Below are 22,079 nucleotides of genomic sequence, written 5' to 3' on the forward strand. Positions count from 1 at the left end.
ATATCCCCTCACTTCAATACTATAATGATACTGAACCCTCATGAACTAAAATGCGCATGATAATGCTGCATTAACTAAAATTTCATAAACAAATCAAATGCACGTGATAATTTGTCATTGACTAAACTAACCTTGACTTATAGGACAAGTTGTCATTTATAAATATTGTTCCTGCTAAAACGTTTAAACTATTGATAATATCATCACCTCAATAATGCCAAACGTGGAGTTTGGGCTTGGAGTGATATTGGGCCTAAGCGGATGGGCCAAGAATCCTTTTGGCAGGTCCAGAACAATATTGAACCATCGTAAACTATAATGCACAGGATTAAATTTCACGGGATAATATCACTTCACTTCGATTCTATAATGATATTGAACCCTCATAAACTAAAATGCGCATGATAAATGGCCATTGACTTAAATTTCATAAATAATTCAAATTCACTGGATAAGTTTTTCCTCCTAAAACGTTTAAACTAATTATATTATCATCACTTCAATTCAATTTTACAATGATATTGAACACTTATCAACTAAAATGCACGAGATAAGTCGACATTGATTAAAATTTTGTAGATAAATGAAATGCATGGGAGAAGTGAGCATTGACTAAAATTCCAAAAGTAACGTAAATGGACGGGATAAGTTGTCACTAACTAAACTAACTTTGATAAATGATTATTGTACACATTCTTAAAAAAAAATGATTATTGTACACATGACAAGTTCACAAAAATATTTTAAATTTTTATAAGTTGATATGTTTTTTAGGAGGAAAATTATATAAATTGATATTATTATTGTTTAAAACAGCAATTATTTTTTTTTTGAAATTATATAAATCGTTCACACCATGAATAACATTGACAAGTTAAAAAATAAATAATAAATGATATAAATTAATAATAATATCGACATTTTATATATTGTAAAATTCATAATGATTAACTTTCAAATGGTATAAATTTAAACTATTTACAAATACATAATGACGAGTTTAAACTACAAAAATTCATCCCCGACCAACCAGTACCCGTGCGGATGCACGGGTATGTTACTAGTTTTTCATAAAGTCATCACAGTAATCTTACATGGCATGTTCTGGTTCGATTCATGGACGTGTCAGAACACATTTTCTAATGACGAAAATAACCTTCACTCATGAACTTCAAAATCAAAATGACAGGGTCAAAACCGTCAAAATCAAATAACTTCCATATTGTCGAAACCGTTAGAGGGAAAGCTGAAACTATTGTCTCTGTTTCTTCAAAATCAACAACAATGAAATCATCATCTTCATTACACTAAGAACACAGAGAAAGAGGGTTTCAAAAAAGTGAAATTTTTGGGTTAACAATGATCCAATGGACGAATCGGTTGAATGCTGCATTTGGGTTTTCATTTCTTTGGTTAATTTGCTTGATTTACTTCACCCAGGTTTCACTTCTTCATCTTTTGTCAATTATTTGATAAATATTAAATCTTTGTGTGAGATTATTGATGGGTTTTTGTTTTTCCTTTGAGATCTGGTAGTTTTATTTATTGGGTGTTGTTCAATTCATTTTAATTTATATATATAAAGTTGCTATGAATGAATTTTTTTTGTTGTGTTATTCTTTATTTTTTTGTAAATTGTATGATTCTACGTGTTGATCTATGAGGTACCGACACTAGACACGATACTGACATGTAATTATTTATAAAAGTGACATAATTGAATGTAATCACAAGTGTTGGTGTTGTTTCGGTGCATGACACTAACATATGTCGGACACCGGACAAGTAATTAGAAGTTTCGGTGCTATAGAGGTGTTGATCAACTTATGTTAGATTGCTTTAGTGACAACAATTTTTATGATCATAGTTGTGTTGTGTTGTGTTGTATTGTGTCTTGTCTTTTTGTTTTTTTCTTTTACTTAATTAAGAACTGTATTGATGCAGGGTTTTAGGTCATTTGTATGGACAGCAATTTCCTATCAACTTAAAGATAATCTTCATTTGTCACCCTCAGCTTCCCAATTTGTGTTTTCAGTTGCATTTTTTCCTTGGAGCATTAAACCATTATATGGGTATGAATCAATTAATTTCCCCTCAATTATCATGTATTGGATTTAGTTGGTATGTAGTGTCAGTGTAGAAAGGTTTTACATTGTCAAACAATTATAATTGTCGAATCGATAAAAATATTTTAACTTTTACTATAACTATCTTAGAAGTTAAATATGCGATTGGTTCTGATTGTTTGACAGTGTAAATAACTTTACATGACAGTGTATCAAAATTAAAATCTTCTGTTTTCATACGTAGAGATACTTAAGATAGATGGACACAAACACTAATATTATATCTATATTTAGTGTATATTCGTTAATTATATCTACATGAATAATTTTATTTTGAATTTATGGTGATACTCTGTGCCTATGTTATGTAGCTTAGAAAACTAGAACGGAGATGATTCTGATGCCTATGGTGCTTTCTTTGCACCTACAAAGAACATGTGACATAGAAAATGATGAGAGTCTTTCTATTCTGAATAATAAGAAGATGATTGCTCGTCTCCTCCTCTTATATTCTCAAATATGTCAGAATACACTCCTAAAAGTATGCTTCCAGTAAAACGGTGGTGGGGATGAGCAATCGTCTAATTAGAAAGGGAAAGTACAAGGAAAAGTCTTTGTTTAAATTGAATAATATATAAAATTAATATTAGCAACTGTTCTTCATCGTTTGTAAGATTTACTTTTCTCTGTCATTGGAATATGAGGATATGGTTTTTAAAACGATATACATATTCCCATCATTTGAGATATGAAAAGAACAAAAATAAGGCATGAAAGAAGGCAAGATCTTAAGGTTAAGGTAACTCTGAATGACTAAACGAATTTTTTATTCAACATGAAACAGAAATTTCACTAAATGTTTTCAATATCTCTTGAACCGACTAATATGTGTTGAAAACAGCAAGGTGCAGTTTAGTTTGTATAGTTACCGTGTTTACATGTATATGTTTGTTTACTAAATCAATCTCACACTGCTTCCTTATATTCTGGTTTGGTTAATGATGAACAGGATACTTTCTGATTGTATCCCGATTAAAGGAAGTAAACGGATTTCGTACTTGGTCATTGCGACTGTGCTCTCCCTTGTACCATGGTTTATTTTAGGTTTAAGTTCAACCTTGAGGAATTCAACATGGCACCTGATGGTATTCTTGACTGTGCAAAACTTAGGATCAGCCATGGCAGATGTTGTTGTTGATGCGATGATAGCCGAGGCTGTAAGATATGACAAGTATGTTTGCATCTTCAATTCCTAATTTCATTGTGCATATTGAATATATTGAATAGTATGCCTGCATATAGATAAGCTTCCAATCTCTCAATACAATGGACCAGTGAAGGTCGAAGGGAGTGTTTAATACCAGATCGGTTAATTTTGTGACTTTCGTTGATAATCTTTGTAACTTAACCTTATTTTAGTTGATAGATCAAAACATTTGTCAACCTTTTATGATGGATATATTTCTTTGCATGATAACCAATTTCTTTGCATTGTATGCGTGTCTATATATAATGTGAATTATGCATGCACTTCATGGAATCTTTGCAGAGTTATCTTTCTAAGGCCTGTTTGGATTGACTAATTTGAATTTATCTATTGACATAAGAACTTCTTACACTGTATGAGAGCGCTTATAGAAACTGTTTTATGACATGTCCATAAGCTCTCCCGAATAGCTTACAAAAACAGCTTATAGATTATACGAAAACGGTTTGACTTTATTTTATCTTTTGTTATAGAAATAGCTTATACATAAGCACTTAATTAAGCAGTTTATCCAAACATGCCTATTCTCTATGATTAAGTATTTGCTTTGTTGGTCAGGGCCAAATTTGCAGGAGACCTCCAATCGTTATCTTGGTCTTCAATGGCTGTGGGAGGAATATGCGGGAGTTTGTTAGGGGGAATCGCGTTATCAAGTTTACAGATAGATGCTATTTTTCTTCTATTTTCTGTACTGCCTTGCATACAGTTATTGTCATGCTTTTCTGTGAAGGAGACCTCTGTAAATAGCGAAGTTTTAGTTGAGGATTATATTGCAAAGGATTTGCATACAAATGGTAGTAGTAGTACGCTGGATGAAGATGGTTCCTTTACTAAAAAGTCACACAGTAGTACAAGAAAAAGAAAGAAGGGAAAAAAGAACACAAAAAATAGAACAGTAAATACCAGCAAATCGAAGATTCTGGAGAAAGGAGATTCCTTGGCAACAAAGTGGTTCCGTTCCTTGAAGAAAGCAATTTATGATTTGTGTCGTGCGTTTAGACAGCCAATGATTTTGAGGTAACCAATCATTAAAGTAGATATTTGAAATTTTGGCTGTTTACTTTTTAAGATTATGGATGATTTCTTGTTGAGAGCACATTTCATATTTGAGAGTTCCATTCATATATAATTATATTTGAGAGCACACTTCAGATTGATGGTGTGTACAATGTCCGACATCAACACATCTGGGTACATTCAATTATATTCATTTTCTTAAATTATTATTGTGTCAGTGTTGTGTCCAATGTTTGTGTTTTTATCGGTGTTTCATTCATACTCTCCGAACCATGTAGACATTAAAGGTTTGTGCGCCAATTTTCAGCCAATTAAAAAGATAATCTCCATCCTCCTTTACATTATGGCCAATTATTTTAACTTACAAAAAAATTGTGATCACATAAGTTGGCTTATATTAATTGATGCTATCTTCAAATACATTATCTACCAAGGGTTCAACTAATAAAAAGTAATGTTTCGGAAACTTACTATATCATACGAGAAGTTTTATGTTTTCTTTTCCTACTCCTCATTAGAGTGTGTGTTTGTTTATATTTTTATTTATGGCCTCACAGAATGAAGCTAATAATTCATTTTATGTATATGCTATAAAATAGTAAGAATCTCTGTTTTATGTTGTGGAGGACAGACCTATGTCTTGGTTTTTCCTTGCCCACATTACTGTTCCCAATCTTTCAACAGTCTTATTCTACTACGAAACGGAGGTTCTAAAGCTCGAAGCATCATTCTTGGGGACGGTACGCGTTGTTGGTTGGTTAGGACTTATGCTCGGAACCTTCGTTTATAACCGTCACCTAAAGCATATGACGCTTAGAAGAATTCTCATGTAAGCAACTAAGGATTGTTTTATTGGTTGGTAATTAGTTTGTCTATTTAATTTACTGATATGTTCTTCTTTTTATTACAGGTATGCTCATGTTGCGTTGGCCTTCTTGAATCTTCTGCAGATTGCCGTTGTGTCTAGGAAAAATATCGCCTTTGGTGTACCAGATAGGGTTATGGTGCTCTTTGGCTCGGCACTTGTTGATGGAATCAATCAATTCAAGTTTGTCATTTCTTCTAATTTTATTTTATTTTATTTTATTTTTGCTTAAGCATGTGTATGGTACGAGAGGTGAAAAATATTTCCAACATGAAAATCAGCACGAATGGCATGAATTTGCAAAAGATGATATCTTCATTTTGGATACACTGTTGTCATAATATTATATATGTAACAGTTTTCATTCCTCACTGGCTTAAATTTTGTCCTTTTTAATCCCTGAAAGATAGTATTTTTTTTTGCTTATGGTTCTTGTTTGTTTAGATGTAGTAACTGCAATTTTTTTTCCCATATTGAATTAGTCCCTTTAAAATAAAATTGATATATATTTTATGGACTAACATCAATATATAGTACATATATTACAAGAACTAATTCAGCATAGGCCAAATATTACACGGACTAAACCAAAACAATGAGGAACAAACTATAATGTTTTATATAGGGACTAAAACCGAAAAAGTGTATATTAAAGGGACTAATTCTATAATCATTTACTTTATCACTGCACCTGGATTCATCTTTTTCAAGCACATCTCAATAGGTATTACTAGCTTAGAGGGATAGATCTATCAGTTAATATTTTATGTTGCTTGAAGCATAATGATTTGATATGGACCATTTTTTTGTGTTACATCCTTGGAGTCTATTTGGATTGATTTATTTGAACTTATCTTCTTGCATAAACAGCTGTGAGACTGTTTGTGAGAGCTTATGAAACAGTTTATGACATGTTCAAAAGCTGTTTTCAGCTTGTTTTCATAAGCTCTTCACTCTTCAGGGAAAACAACTTATAACTTATAGATCATATGAAAGCAGTTTGACTCTTTTATCTTTTGTTATAGAAATAGCTTACAAATACACATTTACATGATAAGCCCTTCTGATTTTTGTCTTTGGAAAAAAAATGCAGGTTTATGCCTTTCCTAATCTTATCTGGACAACTATGCCCTCCAGGAATTGAAGGAACTTTATTTGCTCTTTTCATGTCAATAAACAACTTGGGAACAACGATAGGGTCTTTTGTAGGTGCTGGCTTGGCTTCTATATTGAACATAGATTCAGGATCTTTTGACAATCTTCTGTTAGGCATTGTCATTCATGCTTTGTGCAATTTCATTCCAATTGCTTTTCTGTTTCTGATACCAAAAGAAGCAACAGGTGCATCAGCATAGATAGTTAGTTATTGATGAATACCATTGGAATTGGTTATACACACTTCAAATAGTTTTTCCTAGGTATTTTGATAGTTGATATTTTCCACTTTGTAAATTGGAAAATATTAGAGGAAATGAGGAACATTTGAATTGATTTATATACGAATTTTCTTTGAGATTGATACTGATTGTGTACTTTCTTGTGCAACAATTTTACATCTTGATTAGCATATGAGGCTTGTTTTTAACATTTAAATGAGTTTAGTTTTGGCTAATATAAGCATGTACTGATATGCTTTTGAGCATCCAGCTGCCATTTACCAAAACTATATAGTAATAGATATTGCAATTTATTGTAGCAAATAGAGAGAATCTCAACTCTACATGGACACCCTTTAATGCCGGAATCACATGTGACATGAAAAAATAATTCAAAAAGCCCCTTCCCATTGATTGGATTACACGTCACCTTTTCTTTTCCCAATTCCATACTCCTTAGTCTGACTTGGAGAATAAAAGGAAAATGAAATTGAATTACTAGAGATATAATTTGGGAAAGAAAAAAAAAACAGACATGTTTAGCCCTCTATTTGGCACTCGATTGCATCATCAACAACACTTTCAAAACTATTATTCATAATGAAATAGAAACAAAGGTGAGGGCATAAACCAAACTCACAAAAACAAAATATAACAAAATCGACAATAAGACAAGTCAAACCTATCGCTAAAAAAGGCTTCTCTAGAACAATAAAAAAGTGTATCCCATCAAACTATGTCATCTACAAAGAAACCAACATTAGAATACAAAAGTTTATTTCATGAGTTTTTAAAAAATTGCATGAGTTTTTAAAAGGCATTAGAATACAAAAGTTTATTTCATGAGTTTTTAAAAAATTGCACGAGTTTTTAAAAGGCTAAAGTGCACTTTCCCCCCTTAACTTTCAAAAACTTGCAATTTTGACCCCCTAACTATGAAAACTACAATTTTGGCCCCCTAAGTTTTAGCCCCATTGCAAATTTGGTCCTTTTGGTCAATTTTGACCGGTCAATGCCCATGTGGCATGCCACGTGAGTAATTATTAAATTAAAAAAAATAAAAAAAGCCACTTAATCATTTTTTAATTAAATAAATAAAAAATCTAATTAAAAATATTAAAAAAATCAGAAAAAAATATTAAAAAATTCTGGAAAAATGAAAAATTAATAAAAAATATAAAAAATTCTGGAAAATTGAAAAATTAATAAAAATGAAAAAATACGGAAAAAATTTAAAAATTCTGGAAAAATTAATAAAAATAAAAAATGATTAAAAAAATAAAATAATCTAATAAAATGAAAAATAATGAAAAATTCTAAAAAAATAAAAAAGATTAAAAAATTCTGAAAAAATAAAATTTCAAAATTTTCTGAAAAAAATTAAAATTATGGAAAAATGAAATTTTCGAAATTTTAATGAAAAATTTTAATTAAAATTTTCGAAATTTTAATTAAAATTCTGGAAAAATTCTAATTAAAATTTTAATGAAAAATAAAAATTCTGGAAAATATTTAAAAAAATTTCAAAATTTTCATTGTAATATGCATATTTCGAAATTTTCATTGTAAAATTCCCGGTTTATAAATAAACAAAAATTTCCGGTTTATAAATACACAAAAATACTCGGAAAAAATACTAATGAAAATTTCGAAATTTCGAAAAATACACAAAAAACCTAAGCTCGGTTTATGGGAGACCCTAATATGGACCTCTTTTTTAGGGTCCACCCATGGACCGACAATAGCAGGTAACTTTAGAATTTTCACTGTACAAATCACTTCCATTTTCTCTCTCTATTTCTTCAATTTATTTCTTCTTTTCACGTGGACCTTCCTTCCATGTAAAATCTTTACGAGGAGCAATGATGGGAGAATATCTTAGTCGACGAGCAGCTAGAGATACTATATTGTTGTTGGCTCAGCGGTTCTTGATGTTCACATTTGGTTCATCATAAGGTTTTCTTCTCCGCCTCTGCTTCCTTGAATGTTGAAAGAGAGATATGTAGTCTTACCCATGGTCAATTGGAGGTTGGTTACAAATCCGTAGCCTTTGAATATGCCGATAAGCTTATTAGAAATGATGAAAGCTTCAAGGATGTATTGTACTTTTGGAAGAGTCATTGTGTGTTGTTGTTGCATTTTGTCAGCCTATGAAATTGAAGTTGTGGAGTTTGAATTGTTCATTCTTTGATTCCAAAAACTCAGCAATGGTAATTGGTAAAGTGGTTGTCGGAATTAACTTCATGGTTTCCAGTACAATACCATCGCAACAACTTACCTTTTTCTCGCATGTGAAAAAGAAAAAGAAAACAAAACAAAAATACTTTTTTTTAGCAAACAAAAATACTTGTAAATTGTAAAGGAATAATAATTACCTACTACGGCCGGTCAAATTATAAGGATCATGGGTGGACCCTGAAAAAAGAGGTTCATATTAGGGGCACCCTCAGTTTATAAATACACATATTTTTTCCTTTATTCTCGGTTTATAAGTACACAAAAATTTCTGGTTTATAATTACACAAAAATTCCCAGAATTTTTTTTGGAAATAAATACACTGAAAAAACCTAAGTCGACATATATACTAATGAAAATTTCGAAATTAATTTCAAAAATTTCATTTTTTTTTAAAAATGATTAATCTTTTTAATTTTTTCGAAAATTTCGAAATTTTTTAATATTTTTTTCAATTTTTTATTAATTTTTCATTTTTCCAGAATTTTTTAATCTTTTTTATTTTTTTCAGAATTTTTCATTATTTTTCATTTTATTAGATTATTTTTTTTAATCATTTTTTATTTTAATAATTTTTCCAGAATTTTTAAATTTTTCCCGTATTTTTTCAGATTTTTTTTATTTTTCCAGAATTTTTAAATTTTTTCCGTATTTTTTTCATTTTTATTAATTTTTCAATTTTCCAGAATTTTTTATTTTTTTATTAATTTTTCATTTTTTTCAGAATTTTTTTATTAATTTTTCAATTTTCCTGATTTTTTAAATATTTTTAATTAAATTTTTTTATTTATTTAATTAAAAAATGATTAAGTGGCTTTTTTTATTTTTTTAATTGAATAATTACCCACGTGGCATGCCACATGGGCATTGACCGGTCAAAATTGGCCAAAAGGACCAAATTTGCAATGGGGCTAAAACTTAGGGGGCCAAAATTGTAGTTTTCATAGTTAGGGGGCCAAAATTGCAAGTTTTTGAAAGTTAAGGGGGGAAAGTGCACTTTAGCCTTTTTAAAAATGTATATTTCTTTGAAGCAGATGTATGATTTAACCATTGTTTTTTATGATAAAAAGAAATTCAACAAGTAAACCTCATTACATCAAATGATTTTAGTTTGGGTGTGAAAATCATTCTATATATAAATTAATTACCAATACTCGTACAATTAAACATCAACAACATCCTATCCTATATTTGTCAACAAAAAAATAAGTTGAAGAAAGAACTTAGTTAGCTGATAAAGGCTAAATCAAATAGTCATTGCAGGGTAACTGATTGCTTGGTAGAAAGAATGAGTCAGAAACATTGTAAACTTAGTTCACATAACATAATTGAGAACTGAGATTTTAGGCACAAACTTTTCACTTCTAATATTTTATACCCCTATTTTAGGAGAACAACTGCCTCATCATCCTTAGTCTTTACAAGTACATGCACATGCAATGTCTTAATATTTGAACTCCTTAAGATGCAGTAACTTAGTTGAAGCCCATTTTTAAGTATATGTGCCTATCATCCGAGTATCCTATAAGCATCTAATAAAATATATATTTTAAATTAAAATAATTAATTCCAATACTCCGTGGGTAAGTATCCGCAGAATATCGATATCTGATACGGGTACGTCAAAATATTTGGAGCACCTAGACTTCATAGTACTCTTCGAACTCCTTACGATGCAGGAACTTAGTTGAAACCCATTTATTTCCTCTAATTACTGGATTACCACCTGAAAGGAAAGATAAATCAATTAAACTTCATCATTCATAGCTTCCAATTCACATGGCTATAATATTTTCAACATAAGAGGTTCATACCATGTAAACTAGATTTATCTAGTGTGCCATCTGGCCTAATGCTCCAAAACAGAAGAGCATCACCCATTTTTGGTTTCACTGATAGACCCTTTCCACCAAATTTCGATAAAACATTCAACCATGGAACAGAACTAAACTTCATCGGCTTAGCAGAAGGAAATACGGTCTCACCGCCTTCTTCAACGTCAGACCTTCAATCAAAAACAGTGTCAAATTTGTATACAATTCCATCACAAAGCATAATGCAATTTCCAGAGAATAAGGGTTTACAGATACATAAGAAATGTAGCAACTCGCAGGCCTCCATTCCAGAATGACTCGTTAGATCTGGAATCGTAATGAGGCACGAATTTCTGTCCGACTCCATAGTGAATGACCTGAAGTCCCTCTCCATTCTCTGCATAAGAACAAGTTTGGTGCATTATGCAGAATACTTCAATATATGTGCAACAACAAAAAAATGCAAACAGGTAGACATAGGTATCACACAAAAACTCATACCTACTGGTATGGAGGTAATATCAGCAATTCTCTGTTCAATATTCTTGATAATTTTATCCTTTCCTCTCCTCAGAGTCGTTTCTGAACTAGTTCGAACGCTAGAGGCGGGGATTATATCAAAAGTAATGCATTAGTAATACATTACCACTAGACATTGTTCTCTCAAGAAAATGTATATGAAACAATTATTGGAACCTTTACAAAAACACAAGAATAGGCAAACCTGCTTTCTATACCCTCTTCAGTTCTTTCATCGTAAATGCGTGATCTTTCCAAGTAAGGCTTGCTAAGTTTGATCAAATGCTCGCATTCTTCTTTTGACTGTTCAAAATGATAGGCAGAATGGACATCTCAATACAAAATAAATTCCAAACACTTTACTACCACAAGAATTCAAAGAACTAAACTAAGATCTCTCTCATTTCTATGTATGAATACCTAGATTTTTTGTTATGATTAACCACACAGAAAAACCTCTATCTTCATATAATTTAATTTTCTATGCTTACAACGTAAAAAAAAAAAAGGCAGTCCGGTGCATTAAAATTCCCTTTTGACAACAACTTTATCATTGCGCCGATGCTCTCCCTATGCTTAGAGACATTACAAGTGCAATTATATATATTTCTCCTTGACAAAGATGCAATAACATATATGCAGCCATCTATTCACTACTTGAACAACTTAATCATCCATACAAATATTTAATATTTAACTGATTTAAGAAATAACAGAACGTGTTATGGGCCGTCATTATAGTCCCCCTTAATATATCTAAATTGCAAACACATCCTCAATTGTCTTTTTAGTTGGTTAGTTTAGTCCACAAATGTGTTTTTCGTTACTCAATTTAGTCCAATAAAATTACAAAGAGTCGTTTTTTTTGCAATTTTGATACTCTTGAAGACCTTAATGGCAATGCCTCACATGTTGTTCAAGGACCGTAAAATTTAGGAACATGTATTGTGATACATGGTGATACATGTTACATTAATTTTTTATTTTTTGAAAGAAAGATTAATTTTCTCTTCAACTATGTTATGTATTCTCATATTAATTTAGTTTCAAAAATTGTTGTTCTCTAATCCTCTCGTATTAATTTTCTCTTCAACTATTCTAAAACTAACCAGAAAATTGTGATGGATGTAAGCTCTTGGCTTTAATGAAAGAATTTCAGTCCACGGATCCGTCCGATTATTTAGTCTTAGGCGGGTCTCTACATCCATCTCGTTATTCATCTCACCTGGAAAAATTTGCCGTTAGGAACATGAAACGGTAACAGCAATATCATATACCATTATGTCGCGGTCGTTTTCGTGGTAAAAAGTGTACTTAAAACCTTTGGTTAGAACTTAGAATAGAACGATTCAATTTATGTGAGAAAAGAGCAAGAAGAATCACGTGACGGTCACGACACAACGCAAGTGATAGGGTAAAATTCAAGTAGTGGTTAATGAAAAAGGAAAAGTAAAAACAAGAGTAAATACGTCAATCATCATGTGTGAAAGGTACCTGAAATAATTGTTTGTCTGATGTTATATGGTATGACTTAACAAATCATCTTTGTCACGTTGATGATGAGATGTCAACAAGAAAATCGTTTATTGATGTATAGTATGTGGCTTGGATCATGATTTCTATATTTATAAAATTCAAATTAGGGATAGGTTTTAGTTTTTTTTTATTTTAATCCATCATTAAAGGCCCACGCAATATTAGACATTGTGTGTAAGATGCACGAAAAGAAAAAAAAATGCACACGAAACCAGTAAAAGTTTTTATTCTTCCCTAAAAAAAGTTTATTTTTTCTCCCCTAATTTTTTTTTTATTTTTTCTTAGCAGCATAGACTTATATTTTTTCTTAGCAGCATAGACTTATTCTTCTCGTTTTTTTTTGTCGAGTTTCGAACTCCGAACCTTGCATGCATTATGCATTGTTCCTACCAATTGAGCACATATTCTTCCACGAGAAAAAACCATAGACATATATCTTAAAACCTATGAAGTCCAGATACTCCAAAACGGACGCACCCATGAAGTATCAGAATTAATTATTTTAATTTTAAAAATATATATTATCAGATACTTATATGATACTCCACAAATACACAAAGATGCTTATAAGATACTTCACATATATGTATCCTAGAAAAAGATGAAGGGTAAAAAAGTGAGACAATGTTGTAAAAATTAAGGAGAGATGTATATAATTCAATTTTAGATATTCATTAGTAGAATTGTTTCACGGTGAACCACTTAACATTATACTTCTTGTGAATGAAGATAATGAGAGAGAGAGAGAGAGGTGATTCAGTTAATCAACATTAGATAAAATTTGTGTTGAATGCCTTTAATTATTCTTCTCTCGATATCCAAACATATGAAAATATAATATGGTTTATAAAAAAAACATTACATTTTTTTTATTTTCATCACATGTATTATTTTTAAAAAAATTGTGACTTTTATAATAAGATAATAATGAAGAGTAATCGAAGCTTATTTTCTTCAAGTATTTTACATACAAATAAGTTTTACTATAAATTGTTGTTAACATATATCAGCCGTATCGTATCCTAAATTTAAAAAAACTCGTGTATCCGCGTACCCGTATTGTATCGTACCCGCACCCGTATCTGTATCCGAACTTCATAGCTTAAAACTTGTATAAGTTAATCATTTTTTATTAAAAAAATGATGAGATAGGTTACCACATATGATTATTAGTAACAACTTTATTTTTAAATGATGTTGTCATTAAAAAAACTCAAAAGCAATATTTATCTTCTTCATATGTTCATCATCTTCATCATCATTTACCTTAAATTAAAAAAAAAAAAACCATCCGAATTTACATTCAAGCTGTTCAAGTACCTTCACTTCTCCACCTTCTAAACTCAACATTCACAATCCTTAAAATAAAAAAAAAATAAAAAAAAAAACTTGAATTGACCAAATCTAGAAGAAGAAAAGTCCTCAAATTCAATTTAAACAGAGAGGGTTTGTATTCATGTGTGTCAGAATTTTCAAATTAGATTGAAGAATAAATGTTAAACAACATATAATTTCTTAAGATTTCGAGTAAAAATGTTGTATCCAATTAACTTATGTACTTGTTTTAGTTAATCAAATATGATGATTCATTCAATGTTTCAAGACTCTAGCTGAAGTCCACACATACTGAGCATAACCCAAAAAGCCACTCAGCTTGTTAGAGATGCATTGCGCACCTTAATTTAACTCGACCCTTTGCATTATGAATATGAGATAGTGAAGTCTATTGTATATTACATTATGTTGAATGTGGTCCATGAAATGAAACAAAATCTAAAGCAATATTCGAGCACTTGAAATGTAGTAAGTGATGCTGTTTACATGTGTAGTTGTAGCAATGCGTGTCACGTTATTTCATAGTCCCACATCGAATAATATTGTAATGTAGGAATAATTGGGTGCTATAAGAATAGAAGATTAACAAGTAAAAAAACATGATCCTTCAGGCAGAAACGGGATATGATGAGTGGTTGAGTCTTGCAAATAATATGCAAGTTGGGTGTTCGCCCCAAGCCTGGTTACGACAATTGGGCACTCTCATTTAAACAATCTGATCCCTATTTACTCCAAACCTGAAGGCCAAATCAAGTTTTTAACACTTTTATTTTTTAAGTCTAAATTACATAATTAATAATTAGTCCCTTAATTAATTATGAGGTTTCATATTGGTTCTATAATTAATTTTTGTTTCATATTGGTCTTACTTTTTCTTAAACTTTTTTTAAAAACTTTTTTAGTTTTATTAGGAGTGTTTATGATGTCATGATCACTAGTTACCGTTCATAGAGTTTCTGCAATTGCTTTGCAGTTTATGCATGATTATATGATGGTTAGCAGAGACCTTAACCTACGCATGGCCTCAAATTATCTCAATCAATAAAACATTAAGTAAGAAGAGCAAAAGTTAATTATGTTGACATGTGATGTGAATAATATATTAAAGAGTAATGATATTTTGACATCCATTTGATGACAACTTTGTTGACAACCTTGTTTTTCTCACTTCTTATTGGTCAAAAACAATGGAGAGAGAAAAAGGAAGAGAGAGGATAACAACATCATGTGAGTATGAGAGAGAAAGTTGTCCAAAAGTTGTCAAAAAGTGGTTGTCAAAATATCATCTCTCTGTATTAAAAGGTGGATATTGAAAATAAAGGCTTAAAACTTTATTTAGAATAAAAAATTATCTAAATCCAAAGGCGAATGGACCTATAGAAATATTGAAATTGTTGGAGTTTGCTCATGTTTTCGTGTTGTTTGATGTATGTATAAATGCATCTAGACATCTTTAAATTGAGTTTATTTTTTAGATCAAATTCATTTAACATAGTAGAAGAGTCTCTTTAAGGTTTGCAATGAGAGCCCAATGAGAATCAGATTCAGTACTCACACTAAACGAGTGGATGAGTCTTGAAGTTTTTTTAGAGTTTCATGTCACGTTGTTTAGACTAGAGGCACATCCAGATGATAATATTTCACTTGATCTTGATGATGGCCTAGAAGATGTTTTCACTAAATGTTTTCACTAGCATAGGATGCTAGACCCTCAAAATAACTTTCTACACATATCAACCGTTCTCAAACAACTAATTATCATCAAAACTCAAAATTAAAGATCATTTTCTTTTCTTGCATCTTTCCCTTCTTATTTTTTGTTTTTCTTTTTTTCTTTTCCATATTCCTTTGTTTGATTTTGGATATATGACTTTTCACTTTTCATTAGTGAGTGTTGGTCTACTGCAACCAATACAGAACAAATCGGTGAAGAAGAATTAGAAAGGAGTGGCTATACCATTTTATTTTTTTTTAGTGTGGCTAAGTGTTGTCTATTTTACACAGTTCTATAATCTTGATTTTATTAATTTTTGAAAAATGTGGAACCCATTTTTGTTATAATGTCTTCTTCTCAAACATTTAGATCGATAACCATCTCTTCCTGTGCAATATATTACGATTTAAATAGACAACACTGAATATATTATATTATTGGAAAAATATTTTACACTTTCTCTTCTAAATTTTTTTATTTTATACTTTTTAATTATTTAAACAACTCAACTACATTTTTTAAATATTCATGACACTCATTCAAAACTCTAAAACGAGTCTCCCTAATCTCACAATGTACTTCAAATAAAACTCCAAAATAGGGTTTTTTTTTTATAATTATTTTATTTGAAAAAGCTTTTGAATTTTTATTTTTAAAAAAATGAAAGACACCGTTGCTAATGTTGGAAACATGGTAAAGTAAAGCTACCACATATTAAGCCAAATATCCATTCCTCTCTAACAAACATTGCTACACTTCGCCTCAACTTTATAATGCAACGATCGATAATCATGCTCTAAGTTAGAGGAGTTGAGGATCGAACTCTGATCGCAATGTTCAACATAACATTTTTATTCGTTGATTAGGACTTGTGCACTGCCTATTTTATTTTTTAAAAAAAATATCCGCTATTTTTTTAGAGATTACATATATACAGTATTAAAAAACAAAAATTAATGTAATTAATGTAATGCTGCTAAAAGCTCTAAAGAACATTGATTACTTTAGAATATATAACATTATTCGTAACTTAACAGCAACAAAATCAGAGTGGCGCAGCGGAAGCGTGGTGGGCCCATAACCCACAGGTCCCTGGATCGAAACCAGGCTCTGATAAATTTCTATTTTTACTGTGATTTTTTCTGTGCGTTTTTTCGTTTTTGTAATTTACCTTTCTATCCTTTGTCTCGTCTTCCAATACAAATAGTAACAGGCCTCTGATAAATTTCTATTTTCTTTTTTGTTTTTTTTCTTAATTTTTTTTTTAAATTTCCAAAATTCATCTATATATAACTCATCTGAATTGAATCAAGCTCAACACAATTCAATACCTTTTTGTTTAATCTCCAAAAAAATTGTTACTTTTTCAATTCCTCTCAACAAATACTTACCTTTATTCAAAAATTTCAATCAACCGTGAAAACCCCAAGTTTTTTTGCAAAATCTAGAAATTTTCAAAATGAGAAGAAGACCTGGAATTGGAGGGTTACAAACAGCTGCAGCAGCAAGGGATCAATACAAGAAATTGGGTGAGAATGTTGCTAAGATCAGAACTGATATGATGAAGGAACAGCTTTCCACTTTTCGTTCTCAGCTTGAAGATTTTGCTCGCAAACACAAGGTTCTTCTTTTAATTCAACCCCATTTTTTTTTTTTTTTTTGTGATTGATTGGTTTTTGTTATAAAAATTTGATTTTGAATTCTGGGTGTTGGAAAAAATTTAATTTTGTTCTCAAAAGTTTATGTTTTGAATGCAAAATACTAGCTGTTGTGTTTGATGATTTTTGGCACTTGGGTTTGGTTTTGGGTTCCTTCCCAAATTCAAATGTGGTTGGATTGGGAATAAGAAATTTGAGGATTTTCAACATTGCTCTTCTTAGCAAATGGGAGTGGAAAATTAGAGAGGCTAGAGAGGGTTTATGGTATAGAGCTTTGGCCAACAGATATGGGGCTCAGGGATGGGGTGATCAGAAATTATGTTAATAGGAGTTCGTTATGGTGGAAAGGCATTTGTAATTTAGGCTTAAGGGGTGGGGAATTAAAATATGAGCTTTCAGTAAAGGAGACATATAAGAAAATCATGTCAAGTTTCAATATTTCGACTGATCCTTCATGGTCGAGGGCTTGGCATAAAGCAGTTCCATCAAAAGTTTCGTGTTTGGCTTGGAGAGTGTTTCAAAATAGAGTAGCTACTAGCTACTAAAGATAATCTCTTTAAGAGAGGCGTTATTGATCAGGGGTCCATAAGGTGTGTTGGTGAATGAGGAGCCGAAGAATCTGTTACTCATCTCTTTTTTGAGTGCCCGGTGTTTGCAGGTACTTGGTATTTGATTAGCAAGTGACTTGGGACGTTTACAGCATACCATAATGAAGGTCTGGCACACTTAGATCAATTTGAAGGACTGATTGACAGCAGGAGAATTCTGGCTAGCAGTCTTAATGTGATTTGGTTTGCTGGCATTTGGTGTATTTGGAAGGCAAGGAATGACAAACTATTCAAAAACAAAGAGATTGTTCTGGAAAATATTATTGAATCTGTAAAGCGGTGCTCGTGGAATTGGTTGAGATATGGATTTGTGGTTCGTGAATCCCAGAGCATCTCTCGGATGTGTGGACTTGCAAGGTTGACTTGTTGTGGTTATTGCGTTCTTTGGTCAGGGAGCAAGGTTGTTGTCTCGCACTATCTGATATAGCAGAGTGGTCTGAAGTGGTCAATCAGGTTTGGGTGTTATATAACATCTACAGGTGCCTCTCTGTGTGCGTCTGTTCCTGTATGGATGTCCCATTCTGTGGTATTTTAGACAGGCTTCATATCAGTAATTTCGGCAGCAGGAGAGGAAGGTTAGTATAGATTTTAATTTCTGTGGCTGCAAGATGTTAATTGGCGTGACAGGTTTCTTTTGGTTGGTTGCGGCGTTTAGGCTCTATCTTAGTTGTATCTCAAAATCCTCGCCCTTTAGTTGCCGGTCCATTAGAAGGTCTGCTTGGTCTTTGCTATTGTTGACCGGGAGCTCATTGGTGGCTTGGAGCGAGATCCTAAGATGCAAGTGTAATAGTTTTATTTGTTCTTATCCTTTTTGAGTTGTGTTCGAAGGTTGATTGTTCGTAATTATATGTGGCCTGTCTGAGATGCACTGAATTGGAAGATCCATATTGGGAATTTTCTTTAAAATTGTGGACCTGGCTGTGTTGGATCGGAATTGTCAGGAAGAATCTCATGGGATTTTGCGGGCTGGAGCGCTTAGTCCTTTGGTGAGAATATTTGGTGGTTTGGGCAGGGGTGCTTCTTAGCATTAGCCTACTTGTGCAGCTCTGATAGCTGTTATTGGTGCTGTTATCATTTATTTGTTGAGAGGTTTTAGCAGATTTCCTTGTCGCTTAGGCAGTGTGGATCTGATCATTTGGTGTGTGTTTTGTGTTGTTTGCTGGATTAGTTTTGTTTGCTTGAGTACTGTGCGGTTCTGTTGTTGCTGTATCTCCTGTGATTGCACACCTTGTGCTTTCATTTTATTTTATTGAATTATCTTTGCTCTTTCAAAAGAAAAAAATTGAGGTTAATTTTAGAAATTGTGGCTGAAAATATCAGTGTTGTGGGAAATGGTGGTTTGTTCAAATTCTGTTTCACTAACGTGCTATATTGCGGGCGCCGCTATTTGACAATAATTTGTACTAAATAGCGTATTGCAGAACAATAGTGATTTGTTCAAAATTTTGCTACACTATATGAACTATTTCTTAGTCCGCACAGAAAAATTTTAAGGCATACCACCTCTACCTTGACATTATCGAAGTAGACACAGAGTTTAATAGGAGTCTGTCTACCCCGAATTTAAGATGTAGCACATGAGCTTCCATGCCCTAGTTATAAATACATCTGGACATAGTATAACTTTGTTGTTTATATCATTGCATATAGTTTCCCACAAATCATGTGACTTTGGATGCATGCGTGCTACTGTTAGCAGCGCTATTTGGTAACAGTCATAAATTTTGCTGATTGCTGATTCTAGAAGTTAACTGTGTGATTGTAATCATAACATGCCGGTGGGATGAACTTGACGTAGTTTTTGCTATGAATGATGTTGGTTGATTGCTAATTGATGGAGTTGGTATAATGTTTGGGAGGTTATTATCAGCTTTTCCATGTCAATAGAGTTTTGTTCAGGGGCTTGCTTGAATAATTTGAGGACTTGAAACTTCAGGGGAAAGATTGATTAACAACTTACTTTGTTCATGTCTCGTGAATTCTTTTTTGCAATTAATGATTAGATTAAATAGCACTAATTGTTGGTATCACTGGTTCAGAATGACATACGCAAGAACCCTGCATTCAGATCACAGTTTCATGAAATGTGTGCTAAAGTTGGAGTAGATCCATTGGCCTCGAATAAGGGTTTTTGGGCAGAGCTATTGGGAATTGGTGATTTCTATTATGAACTTGGTTGGTAAACACTTTATTTCACATTGCATTATAATTCCGTAGTTGCAATTGTTAAACATTTTATCTTTAATTTAATTGACCATTCCAGATTTTATTTTTTATTAATTAAACCCGAGATGTTTAATTTCACTCTTTTCTTAGAATGGTAATTTATTTTCTAAGACGAGCTGTTTGGCTAGACAGGAGTTCAAATTGTGGACATTTGCTTGGCTACTAGACCCCTCAACGGTGGACTGATCAATCTACAAGAACTCTGTCAACTCCTTCGCCAGAGAAGAAAAAGTGATCGTGGAGTTGTTTCCGAGGATGATTGCCTGCGTGCTATCAGTAAGCTGAAGGTCTTGTGCTTTACCATGCCCTTACTGTTTATGAATGTGGATCAAATAAATTACGTATGATCATTCTGACTTGCATGTATTTTGGAATATCATGTGTGTATCCTCATATTGAGAGATTTGTTACATGCATTCTGGTTAACCCTGTGGCGCTGCATACTGATGTGCGTCACAAAATTTCAGGTTCTCGGTAGCGGGTTTGAAGTTATTTCTGTTGGAAAGAAAAAACTTGTCCGTTCGGTTCCAACGGAGCTGAACAAAGACCACAATGAAATTCTTGAACTTGCCCAGGTAGCACTTATTTCTCCTTGTTTGGATATGAGATTATCAACTTTCTTGAGCATGACCTGTAACTGCATGATGTGGATAAGGAGAAATAAGGAGACAACGCTTTGGTTTCGGCGGAATTTTTATTTCAAACTTTTTGTATTCAGTCTAATTTGAACTCTCTTGCTATTGGTCTTGTCTTGGTAGTAATATGTGTGCTTTTATATACTACTGATGTTCACTATTCAGAGGATTTGATATGTCAATTTTAGCACCGGAAGCTTCATCTGTGGCATGGTTTAGTTTGATTGGAATTGGTTAAAACTTTATGCCCTGCCGCCGCGAAGCATGAAAAGATTACATTTTTTTACACTGACCTAGCACTTTGTTTACCTCAGGGTCAAGGATTTGTGACTGTCGATGAAGTAGAAAGGAGGCTATCTTGGACTTCAGGTCGTGCCATTGATGCACTAGATACATTACTTGATGTAAGATAAACTGTTAAAAAAATTGTTTCTTTCTCCTTATTCGATAACATGTAATAATATTAATCTCAAATTTCATGGATACTGAACCACTATGGTATTGGCTCATGCAGGAGGGACTTGCAATGATTGATGATGGCCACAAAGATGTAAAACGACGGTACTGGTTTCCGTGTGTATCCCCCATTTCGTCTTTGACGGGAATTGATTCCTTGTAAATTTGTTAGAAAAGAATCTGAGGTCTGATTTTTCAAGACCTATGTTTAATTGTTGTAAGCTTGTTAATTGGTTTTTCCTCTTGGATCCTTTTGACTGGAAATGATTCCTATATATTTTTTAATTTTGTATCACTCAAGTAAAGTTTGGATTGGTTTCTAGGTTATGGAAGCTTTTCAGTTAAAATAAGTTTATGGTTTTTCGGAAAAATTACTCATAAATACACTTTTTCATTGTTGCTAAGGACGCATATATTTTGCACATTAAAACCGATCAATTTGGTCCCATAACAAACGAAAAATAAAACTTATATCTCAACTGTGATTCGATCCGCTATACTTATACCAGAAAATTTTACATGAGCTAGAAGCTACTTCGGCTTTCTTAAAATGAGGTTTAGTCGTAACTTTTATTTCTGTTGTTCTAACTTCTAACACAAATGACAGTCAATAACATTTTTCTGTGACACTTGCACATTTTCTTTGTTGCTTACATTCCTTATTGAAGAGAAGAAAAAGGGGCAAACGATTTTAATCCCTCTAAAATTTTGGCAATGACATGAAAAAATGGTTTCTAAAGCATGAAGTGTC

At 32.1% G+C, this 22,079-nt stretch overlaps 3 protein-coding genes and 2 non-coding genes across 5 annotated transcripts; 4 read left to right on the plus strand and 1 right to left on the minus strand.

Annotated features, from left to right (window-relative positions):
- The first annotated feature begins 1,249 nt into the window (after nucleotides 1–1,249).
- LOC146938132 (Major facilitator superfamily protein) lies at nucleotides 1,250–6,734 on the plus strand. The gene is made up of 7 exons (XM_085752124.1): nucleotides 1,250–1,440; nucleotides 1,945–2,072; nucleotides 3,076–3,297; nucleotides 3,892–4,350; nucleotides 4,982–5,179; nucleotides 5,261–5,398; nucleotides 6,309–6,734. The coding sequence occupies exons 1-7, from the start codon at nucleotides 1,360–1,362 to the stop codon at nucleotides 6,568–6,570; spliced, it is 1,488 nt and encodes a 495-aa protein (XP_085608250.1). The 5' UTR covers nucleotides 1,250–1,359; the 3' UTR covers nucleotides 6,571–6,734.
- A 3,303-nt stretch (nucleotides 6,735–10,037) lies between these two features.
- LOC146938133 (putative prolyl 4-hydroxylase 3) lies at nucleotides 10,038–12,531 on the minus strand. The gene is made up of 6 exons (XM_085752127.1): nucleotides 12,270–12,531; nucleotides 11,366–11,463; nucleotides 11,143–11,240; nucleotides 10,912–11,038; nucleotides 10,642–10,832; nucleotides 10,038–10,553 (listed from the first exon to the last, which is right to left on the minus strand). The coding sequence occupies exons 1-6, from the start codon at nucleotides 12,378–12,380 to the stop codon at nucleotides 10,468–10,470; spliced, it is 711 nt and encodes a 236-aa protein (XP_085608253.1). The 5' UTR covers nucleotides 12,381–12,531; the 3' UTR covers nucleotides 10,038–10,467.
- A 2,119-nt stretch (nucleotides 12,532–14,650) lies between these two features.
- LOC146938134 (small nucleolar RNA Z279/snoR105/snoR108) lies at nucleotides 14,651–14,754 on the plus strand. Its single transcript, XR_015033848.1, has one exon. It is a non-coding gene; the product is annotated as a small nucleolar RNA Z279/snoR105/snoR108 (small nucleolar RNA).
- A 2,035-nt stretch (nucleotides 14,755–16,789) lies between these two features.
- Nucleotides 16,790–16,861, plus strand: TRNAM-CAU (transfer RNA methionine (anticodon CAU)). The gene has a single exon. It is a non-coding gene; the product is annotated as a tRNA-Met (tRNA).
- A 200-nt stretch (nucleotides 16,862–17,061) lies between these two features.
- On the plus strand, nucleotides 17,062–21,678 carry VPS22 (EAP30/Vps36 family protein). The gene is made up of 6 exons (XM_085752126.1): nucleotides 17,062–17,366; nucleotides 20,051–20,186; nucleotides 20,370–20,524; nucleotides 20,705–20,812; nucleotides 21,187–21,276; nucleotides 21,387–21,678. The coding sequence occupies exons 1-6, from the start codon at nucleotides 17,205–17,207 to the stop codon at nucleotides 21,489–21,491; spliced, it is 756 nt and encodes a 251-aa protein (XP_085608252.1). The 5' UTR covers nucleotides 17,062–17,204; the 3' UTR covers nucleotides 21,492–21,678.
- Nucleotides 21,679–22,079: the final 401 nt, after the last annotated feature.

Source organism: Medicago sativa, chromosome 3 (genome assembly GCF_051527215.1).
Source record: "Medicago sativa cultivar Bolivia chromosome 3, Bolivia_mono, whole genome shotgun sequence".
NCBI classification, from domain to species: Eukaryota; Viridiplantae; Streptophyta; class Magnoliopsida; order Fabales; family Fabaceae; genus Medicago; species Medicago sativa.

Bases quoted from the DNA above. Each gene is read 5' to 3' on its own strand.
- VPS22 (XM_085752126.1), top strand. From the start codon at position 17,205: ATGAGAAGAAGACCTGGAATTGGAGGGTTACAAACAGCTGCAGCAGCA. The intron at 17,367-20,050 runs GTTCTTCTTTTA...TCACTGGTTCAG, and splicing joins ATTTTGCTCGCAAACACAAG to AATGACATACGCAAGAACCC. The intron at 20,187-20,369 runs GTTGGTAAACAC...TTGGCTAGACAG, and splicing joins TGATTTCTATTATGAACTTG to GAGTTCAAATTGTGGACATT.
- LOC146938132 (XM_085752124.1), top strand. From the start codon at position 1,360: ATGATCCAATGGACGAATCGGTTGAATGCTGCATTTGGGTTTTCATTT. The intron at 4,351-4,981 runs GTAACCAATCAT...TGTGGAGGACAG, and splicing joins AGACAGCCAATGATTTTGAG to ACCTATGTCTTGGTTTTTCC. The intron at 5,399-6,308 runs GTTTGTCATTTC...AAAAAAATGCAG, and splicing joins GATGGAATCAATCAATTCAA to GTTTATGCCTTTCCTAATCT.
- LOC146938133 (XM_085752127.1), bottom strand. From the start codon at position 12,380: ATGAATAACGAGATGGATGTAGAGACCCGCCTAAGACTAAATAATCGG. The intron at 11,464-12,269 runs GTTAGTTTTAGA...CATTTTGAACAG, and splicing joins ACATCCATCACAATTTTCTG to TCAAAAGAAGAATGCGAGCA. The intron at 11,241-11,365 runs GTTTGCCTATTC...CCCCGCCTCTAG, and splicing joins GAAGAGGGTATAGAAAGCAG to CGTTCGAACTAGTTCAGAAA.